The sequence below is a fragment of the Mauremys reevesii genome, linkage group 25, assembly GCF_016161935.1.
Source record: "Mauremys reevesii isolate NIE-2019 linkage group 25, ASM1616193v1, whole genome shotgun sequence".
NCBI lineage: Eukaryota > Metazoa > Chordata > Testudines > Geoemydidae > Mauremys > Mauremys reevesii.
Window position 1 is genome coordinate 19707974 of NC_052647.1, and position 9587 is coordinate 19717560.

Here is a 9587-nt window from a genome sequence, read left to right on the forward strand (position 1 = left end):
GTTCCAGTTGGAAGTAGAAATTGATGGAGCTGGTACTTTCTCTGATGCAGTCTTGTTTATTTAAAAGGGATGTGCAAACTCCAGCTGTCCTTGGTTCTTCCTGCATTCAGAACAAGAGGAGCAGTTTCTTAGCCTCTTTAGCCAACAGACCCAAAACATGTTCTCTGGTTTTCTCCAGGTTGTCACTGTGCTCACCAGCTACTGCTTGGCTTTCTCAGCGCCCATTTCTCTGTTTTGGTCCTTTCTCCGTTTCTGTATGTTCTGCTTCCTTGCTCTCCTCTGTGTGCACTCACGTGCTTTCACACACACACTCAGCAGAAGTCCTCTGCCCTCCTGGGTAGGTTCACAACCTTTTGTACCTCTTACTAAAAAAAACAAATATGTAACATCTACTGTCTGACTCTGGCCCGGATTAAGTGGGACACAGCTGCAGAAGCGGGACCTAATTTTGTAACTTCCGAGATCATTACCAGATACTCTTCCGTTGTCAACACTTCAAAAAAGGATGTTGACAAATTGCAAGGAGTTCAGAAGAGAGCTACAAAAATTATTCATGGTCTGGAAAACCTGCTTTGGAGCTTATTTAGTCTTTTACTCTATCCAGTTTATCTAAGAGGTGTCTTGATCACAGTCTACGAGGGGAAGAGATTGGGGGTAACAGAGAGTTCTTCAATCTAGCAGACAAAGGCATAATGAGATGTAGTGGCTTGGAACTGAAGCAAGACCCGTTTAGACTAGAAATAAGGTATAAATTAAGTAGAGCGTAATTAGCCATTGGAACAAATTTATCTGGAGAAATGGTGGATTCTCCACCAGTGAAGTCTTTAAATCAAGATCGGACGTCTTTCTAAAAGATATGCTCCAGCTTAAACAGTGTGAGGCTCTCTGGCCTGTGTTATGCAGGTCAGACTAAATGGTTCCTTCTGGCCTCAAAATCAGTGACCATGCGCACACAAAAAAGCAAGTCTTATTCCTTAGAAACCCTGACTGCTGATCAGTGTTCATCCCTTGATCTCTAGAGGCCTGAGTTTCAAAGAGCTGTGTGCACACATGCTGCGATTTTATGAAAATCTGCCCATTGCTCTCGCAAGGGGAGCTGCTGTGTCCTGAGCCCTTTGGAGAACTTGGAATATTCAAACAGCTGAGCTCGCTTAAATCTGGTTCTGATTTGTAGGTGCTAAACACTTAATCTGGGCATAAATATGTTCCAACTTTCCTCCCATTCTTTCAATACTTTTACATTTAAATATTTCTAATGGGCACCTAATGCACTAATTACCTAGGGCAGAGTAGACAGCCAAGGGTGAGTGTAATTAACCCATGGAACAATTTACCAAGGGTTGCAGTGGCTTCTCCATCACTGACCATTTTTAAATCAAGAGTGGAAGTTTTTCTAACCGATCCCCTCTAGGAAGCCCTGGGGGGAAGCTCGCTGGCCGGCCTTGTACAGGAGGTCAGGCTGGATGATGACAATGGTCGTTTCTTTCTAGCCTCAGACTCTGTGAACCCAGGTCTAGTTCTCTGCTTCCTGAGAGGCAGCTGAGGGGAGACTGGCTCACTCCGGTAGCACATGGCAGGTGAGGGCAGAGGTCGGGCAGGCAGTGGCTTCCCTTGGGCTTGGCGCGCATGCTCAGAGCGCCGCGGGGCATGCGCAGTAGCGGCGGATGGGGCTCGGGCTCCGCGCGGCCCGGCTGCTGCTCCGACCCCGCCGCATGCCGGGCCCCGGCCCCAAGCGGCCCCGCAGCGCCATGGCCCCGCGCATCGGGACCCACAACGGCACCTTCCACTGCGACGAGGCGCTGGCCTGCTACCTGCTGCGGCTGCTGCCCCAGTACCGGGTACGGGACCCCCCCCCCGCAGCCCCCTCCGGACCGGGACCCCGGGACCTGGGACCCCAGCCCCCTCCGGGCCGGGACCCCCCCGCTCAGCGCCCGCGGACCGGGACCTGGGACCCCGCCCCCCGCCAGCTCCCTCCGGACCGGGACCGACCCGGGACCCCGCCCCCCGCAGCCCCCTCCGGACCGGGACCCGCCCCCGCTCAGCGTCCGCGGACCGGGACCGACCAGGACCCCGCCCCCGCAGCCCCCTCCGGACCGGGACCGACCCGGGACCCCGCCCCCGCAGCCCCCTCCGGGTCGGGACCCCCCCGGGACCTGGGACCCCCCCCAGCCCCCTCCGGGCCGGGACCCCCCCGCTCAGCGCCCGCGGACCGGGACCTGGGACCCCGCCCCCGCCAGCTCCCCGGACCGGGACCGACCGGGACCCCGCCCCCGCAGCCCCCTCCGGACCGGGACCCGCCCCCGCTCAGCGTCCGCGGACCGGGACCGACCTGGGACCCCGCCCCCGCAGCCCCTCCGGACCGGGACCGACCCGGGACCCCGCCCCCGCAGCCCTCCGGGTCAGGACCCCCGGGACCTGGGACCCCCAGCCCTCCGGGCCGGGACCCCCGCTCAGCGCCCGCGGACCGGGACCTGGGACCCCGCCCCGCCAGCTCCCTCCGGACCGGGACCCCCGCCAGCTCTCTCCGGACCGGGACCGACCCGGGACCCCGCCCCCCGCAGCCCCCTCCGGACCGGGACCGACCCGGGACCCCGCCCCGCAGCCCCCTCCGGACCGGGACCGACCTGGGACCCCGCCCCCGCAGCCCCTCCGGACCGGGACCCGCCCCCGCTCAGCCCCTCCGGACCGGGACCGACCCGGGACCCCGCCCCCCGCAGCCCCCTCCGGACCGGGACCGACCCGGGACCCCGCCCCCGCAGCCCCTCCGGACCGGGACCCGCCCCGCTCAGCGTCCGCGGACTGGGACCGACTCAGACCCCGCCCCCGCAGCCCCCTCCGGACCGGGACCCGCCGCTCAGCGCCCGCGGACCGGGACCCGGGACCCCGTCCCCCAGCTCCCTCTGGACCGGGACCTCCCGGGACCCCGCCCCCGCAGCCCTCTCCGGGCCCCGACCTCCCGGGACCCCGCCCCGCAGCCCCCTCCGGGCCGGGACCCGCCCCGGTCAGCGCCGCGACCGGGACCCGGGACCCCGCCCCCAGCTCCTCTGGACCGGGACCTCCCGGGACCCCGCCCCCGCAGCCCTCTCGGCCGGGACCTCCCACCCGCCCCGCAGCCCCCTCCGGGCCGGGACCCCGCCCCGCAGCCCACTCCGGGCCGGGACCTCCCAGGACCCCGCCCCGCAGCCCCCTCCGGGCCGGGACCTCCTGAGATCCTGCTCTCCCCGCCAGCCTCTCTCGGACCAGGACCCCCGCCAGCTCTCTGGACCGGGACCCCGCCCCCGCCAGCTCTCCGGACCGGGACCTCCCTGAGATCCCGCCCCGCAGCCCCCTCCGGGCCGGGACCTCCCTGGGTCCCCGCAGCCCCCGCAGCTCCCTCCGGACCGGGACCTCCGTGGGATCCCACCCCACCCCCCACAAAGTGCTTCCACCCTGGGAACTTATCCTACCAGGAATTTTGACCCCCAACTGGGATACCCATCCTCCCATGCACCCCAGGCTCACCCCTCCCCTGGGACTCCCGGCATCCCCACCCAAGACCACCAGACACCAGGACTTCCTCCTGCCTTCCGAGAACAGGACCCCCATCCCCCGGTACCCCTTCCCTTCTCATCATCCTGGGATCCAACATTCCCATCCCTTGGGACACCGCTGTCCCCTCCTGCTGGCACTGGGGCAAGCACCCCTCCCTTTGCCCTGGGACTCAGCACCCCTCTTCTGGGCTCTCAAACCCTGGACACGTCCCTCTGGCACATCCTCCTCCTTTTCCCTGAACCTCCCCTCCCGGGCACCCCCCATCCCCTCTGCGAGACTGGGACTAGCACTAACGCATCCTGGGATTAGGGACAGGGGATCCATCCCATCATCTTTCCTAGGAGACACTAGCCCCAGAAAGCCCTGGTTCCTTCCCCCTTGCTGAGCCCAAGCCCTGCCCCTGCTCATGCTGATAAACACAGAGTGGAGCTGAATTCACTCCGATACTGAGCTGCCTTGTGTAGGGGAATCTTTCATTGTGTGCACCCCCCCTCCCAGGATGCAGAGATCATCCGGACGCGGGAGCCCCAGCTGCTGTCCGAGTGCGACGTGGTGGTGGACGTGGGTGGCGAGTACGACCCTCAGAAACACCGGTACGATCACCACCAGAGGTGAGGATGGAAACGCACAGCCTCTGCCTGGCCCCTCCCACCGTGGGGCTCAAAGTTCGTTGCAAAGGAAAGGGCAGGAGCATCACGCCTCCCTTTATAGATGGAGAAACTGAGGCACGGAGAGGGGGAGGGGAATCGGAGTGGACCAGCTGACAGGGCGCTGGGCTGGGACGCAGGCCACCTGGGTTCTATTCCTGGCTCTGCCGCTGACCTTAGGCATGTCCCTTCCATTCTCTGGGCCTCTTTTCCCTCCCGCTCTGTGTCTGTTTAGAGTGTGACCTCTTCTGGCGTGGACTGCCTGTGCAGCACCTAGCGCAGTGGGTCCCTGATCTTGACTCACCTGGGAATTAGTTAATTATGTAACAGCAAAGTGACTTGCCCAAGGTCCTACACCAAGCCACTGAGTAGAATCCAGGTGTCCTTACTTTCACTGAGGCATGGGGCACGGACCTGTCCCTCTAAGGGTATGTCGCCACTGCATTGTAAACCCAGCCTCAGGCTCAGATTTCAGCCCAAACCTTCCTAACATCCACACACAAATCTGACTGACTCGGGCCAGGAAACCCTCCGGACCCGGGTCCTAGGCCCCAGCCCAGCAAGGGAAGAGAGGTCTGAGTTCGAGCCCTGTCATTCTGCAGTATGGACGCAGCTCCAGCCGCAGACCTGAAGTCAGAAGGGCTGCGTAGTGGGTTAGCCTGGCTCTGAGACGCAGGTCCAGCCATTGTACGCCCAGGTTTATGACGCAGTGTGGATGTCAAACGCTGGCTTGTAAACACTGAGTCCGTGAGCTTGGGTGCCCCAGATCTGGAGTTTCGATGCAGTGTGGACACACCCTAATGGGCTCAGGCACAGCAGTGGCTAGCATTTCAATGATTTTTGGTGTATTATACACTAAAGAAGGAGAGGTCACCCCGGGCCTTAGGAGCTCTGGCTAATTCTTCCCTGCCTTTTGCAGGTCCTTTGCACAGTCCATGCACTGCCTGAGGCCCGACAAGCCCTGGAAAACCAAGCTGAGCAGTGCGGGGCTGGTGTATTTCCATTTTGGCTCCCAGATCCTGGCCAGCCTGCTGGGGCTGAAGGAGGAGGATCCGGTAGTGCAGGCGCTGTACGATAAGGTAGGAAGTAGGGAGGCGGGGTGGGTGCTAACCGGGGTGCCCCATGCCCCAGGGCTAACGAGGCCTGTTTTCCTCCTTAGAAAAACCATCACTAACACCCCTTTCTGGCCCCTCCTCTCTGAGGATCTCAAAGCACTTTGCCTCCTGTGTGGTGGATTGGTATCCTTAGCCTTGTTTTATAGCTGGGGAAATCGAGGCATGGAGCAGGGACGTGTCTTGCCCAGGAACAGTGACTCACCAGTGGAAGTGGGATTGGAACTCCAGCTCCCCACCCCCCTGCTCTAACCATTAGACCCCCTTCCCCTCCCGGACCTGGGAATGGAACCCAGGAGTCCTGGCACCATCACCTTGCTGTAACGGCTGGCTGATGCTCCCTTTGTAAAAAGTCCTGTTCTGCTGAACTTCCCCAGGAAGTTTTTTTAGACGCTCGCTGTCCATATTCTCGGATTCCCACCATGATGGGGGGCGGCGGGGGATTCATCCCAGCTGCACCCCAGAGACAGGGGAAGGCAGGTAGCTGCTGTCTTGTTCGGGCCAGGTTGGCTCCTGGTACAGGCTCAGCCTGTCCTAACTTGAAAAGCACCCATGGGACTTGGCAGGGGTGCGGAATTGCAGATGGGTAAGAATGCCCCATCCTTGCCTCTGTCCTGACACAGGACGTCCCTGCTTCTGGGATAGAGGGTCCCTGTGTCGCTGGGATCCCCCGGGAGGGGCTCTTTGGCCTGGCCTGCCTAGCAGGCATAGAGGGGTGGGAGGGGAACTGGAGAATCTCTGCGTGCCCGGAGTCGCTGTGGTTTACGGTGGGCGCTCTGTCCTCCACCACCCTAGCCCAGTTCAAATCTGTGCCATATAAACAGAGCTAAGGCGCAGCTAGGCTCATGGTCTCAGCCCCTCGGGGCAGGTCGTTTTCCCAGCAGCCCTTGCTGCTCCTTCTGCCGGTAGCTGGAAATGCAGAGTTTGGGGGCTCAGAAGGCCAAGCTGGGTCCTTTCCTGCATCATGCATCTTGGCGGCCGATAAAGGATCTGCAGGGGGGAGCCGGGCAGCGATTCTGCCTGAGCCAGAGCAGACTCTGGCTTGGTCCGGGGATCTGCAGGGCTGGCGGGAGTTAACCCTCTTTGTGGCACTGAAGCCGGCAGGTCACTGTGGCCGCTGTCTCAGACGGGCCTGTTTTTACGGCCTCTGATCTGCTCGTGACCGGCCTGAATCCGCCACGAGGTTCCATCGGGAGGCAGGCAGGGCGAGGCGGCCCCACCGGGCCCCGTTTTATCCTCTCCTCCGCCCCCATCCCAGCTGTACGAGAACTTTGTGGAGGAGATCGACGCCATCGACAACGGCATCGCCCAGTGGGACGGGGAGCCTCGCTACGCCATGACCACCAACCTCAGCGCCAGGGTGGCCTACCTCAACCCCCGCTGGAATGACATGGACCAGGACACGGAGGTAGGCGCCGGGGGGGTGGGGAGGGAGGAGAAACGCAGGTACCAAGTGGGCAGCACCATGGAAACATGGAGGGGAGCATAGACTTGGACAGGGGGCGGGCTGTACCATAGGCACCGACTCTGTGGGTGCTCCGGGGCTCAAGCACCCATGGGTGAAAAAATAGTGGGTGCTCAGCACCCACCAACCACAGCTGTTCAGCGGAGAGCGGGAGGGCGGAGAGCAGCAGGCGGGCAGGGGCCTCGGGGGAGGGGGTGGAGTAGGAAGATGCAGGGGGTGGGGTGGAGTGGGAAGATGCAGGGGGCGGGGCCTCAAGGGAGTGGGTGGAGCAGGAGCGGGAAGATGCGGGCGGGGGGGCTTTGGGGGAAGGGGCAGGGTGGGGCAAGGCCTCTGGGTGGAGCAGGGATGGAGCCTCCCACGGGGAAAAATAAGTCAGCTGCTCCTTCCCCAGCCCATCGGCACTGACGTCCCTGGCTTGTCTCTGCTCCAGGCTGGGTTCAAGAAGGCGATGGAGCTGGTGGGCCGGGAGTTCCGGGACCGTCTCGATTACTACCACCGCGCCTGGCTGCCGGCTCGCACGCTGGTGGAGGAGGCCATTCAGAAGCGCTTCAAGGTAACTTGGAGCGCGCTGGGGTTCTTGGTCTGGGGGCTGCGACCAGCCCAGTTCGGGGGATGCCAGGGTGGAAGAGGCTGATCGCTGTCCTATCAGCTACACGCTGGGCTGGGATGTTGAGCCTAGAGCTGCCCCCCGTTGGCAGGGGGAGCAGAGCTTGGGTCGAGGGGCTTGGCCCAGTGCCCAGCCTGGGTTTCCAAGGATAATTCATACCCCTTCCCAGGATCTCCTATCCAAGGATCTCCACCCACGTGACATCCATCGGGGGTGACGCCCACGCACGCACCTACCTCTCTCTCTCTCCCTCCCTGCCTCAATAAATTTCCACTCTGCAGCAGCGGGGCAGCAACCTACCTGAGGCCATTCACTGAGCTGGGAATAGAACCCAGGAGTCCTGATTCCCAGCATGCCCCCTGCCTGCGTTTCTCTGGTCACTGAACCTGCCTGGCAGTTATTCCCACCGGCTGCTCCAGTGACTCTGCTCTCAGAGGCAAGTGGGTTTCTTTCGACCCCCAACTCCCTCCCTGGGGCTGTGACTGTCTGTGCCTCATTGGGCCAGGCACCGCACAGACAGGGACTGTGCCTGAGCTTGCCTGAGTCAGGGACTTGCCCAAAGAGCTCAGACTCCAGACACGGGAGGGGAAACTGAGGCACAGAGCGGGAAAGTGACTTGCTCACAGTCACCCAGCAGGTCAGTGGCAGAGCTGGGAATAGTCCCAGCCCAGGCACAATCCATTGTGGTCGTAATGGCCCAGCATCCCAGGAGCTCTTATCTGCTCCCCTCCCTTCCCGAGTCCCATGTCTCCCTCTCCCCTGGCAGGTGGACCCCAGTGGCGAGATCCTTGTGTTCTCCCAGGGCGGCTGCCCCTGGAAGGAGCATCTTTTCAGCCTGGAGTCGGAGCTGGGAGTGGAGAAACCCATCAAGTTCGTCCTGTACACGGATCAGAACGGCCAGTGGCGAGTACAGTGCGTCCCCGCCGGGCTCCACACCTTCCAGAATCGGTGAGACGCTCAGCCCCCAGAGCCCCCCACCCCCAAGCTTCTCCTGCATGCCCTGCAGAGCTCCCCCAAGCAATGGGGTGAGAGAGAGAGAGAAGCCACTGCTGCTGGGAGGGGAGGGGGGGGTGGGAGTGGAAGCCCCTAAACGACATAATTATACCAGTACAAACACTGTGTAAACTAGGCCCTAGGGGGGCTCACTTGGGTTCACTTAAACCTGCTCCTAATGTAAACCGAAATCAGAGCATGTCTGTCTTTGGGTGTTTCTGGGTGCTGACAAGCTCAGTGTCTGGGGAGGTCGAGAGCCTTCGGACGCGCGTCAAGTGCTCTGAGCTCAACCACGCCTCTTTGCTCCTTGCTCGGTTTCTCTCCTGGCCAGGCTGTCCCTGCCGGAGGAGTGGCGCGGAGTCCGGGATGAGGCGCTCTCCCAGCTCAGCGGCATCCCGGGCTGCGTTTTCGTGCACGCCGGTGGCTTCATCGGAGGCAACCGGACCCAGGAAGGGGCCCTGCGAATGGCTCAGAGCGCGCTGGCTCGGCAGACCGGCCCCGACGCACCGAGCAGCTGAATGCCCCCCGACTGTCCCAACAGAGCCAGTGTCTGGGTCTCGCTAAACCTGTCCGAGTCGTGCCGTGAGCCAAGCCAGCAGAGAGCTCCCGAACTGGGCCCTGGCCAGCGGAACCGCCTGGAGGATTGAGGCCAGGTGGCCATGGAATCGCAGGGAGGATTGGAAAATGCTGGGAGTGGAATAATAAAGGACTGTGGATGGACATGTCAGTGTTTGGTCTGTCTGTAGCGGTGCAAGGCCAGGCCAAGCCATGACGTAAATCAGGTCGCCCGTGCTGGTCCCAGCCCCATATTATACTTGTGCTGTGCGTCTGTGCTGGGTTGCATCAACGCCAGGTAGACAAAGCAACACCAGCTGTGACATTCCCCAGGCCACCATCTGGACTGATGGACAATTCTCCAGCCCGGGATGCCTTTTACAGAGCTTCGCTGTGAGCACAGCCACCCCTGCTCTGCTCTCCAGCATGTACATCACTCCCAGCTACACTGCCAGCCGCTCCTGACTCTCACTGCAGAGAAACACCAGCAAACTCCCAGTCCCAGACTTGCGCCCAGAAACATGAGTCATGTACTGCCCAGCTCTCTCCTGGACAATACAACTTCATCTAAAGTCTGTCATTTTATTAACTTAACAAGCTAAATGAATTCCAAGCACAGGTCTCTCTTACCACCTGCTTCAGCAGTCTTACTGGCTGAACTTTCAGACAGGATCTTT

General features: G+C 61.4%; 1 protein-coding gene across 1 annotated transcript; it reads left to right on the forward strand.

Moving 5' to 3' along the window:
* Positions 1-1643: 1643 nt before the first annotated feature.
* On the forward strand, positions 1644-9075 carry MYG1 (MYG1 exonuclease). The gene is made up of 7 exons (XM_039515150.1): positions 1644-1838; positions 4030-4142; positions 5098-5257; positions 6549-6698; positions 7186-7308; positions 8129-8310; positions 8687-9075. The coding sequence occupies exons 1-7, from the start codon at positions 1665-1667 to the stop codon at positions 8871-8873; spliced, it is 1089 nt and encodes a 362-aa protein (XP_039371084.1). The 5' UTR covers positions 1644-1664; the 3' UTR covers positions 8874-9075.
* The last annotated feature ends 512 nt before the right edge of the window (positions 9076-9587 follow it).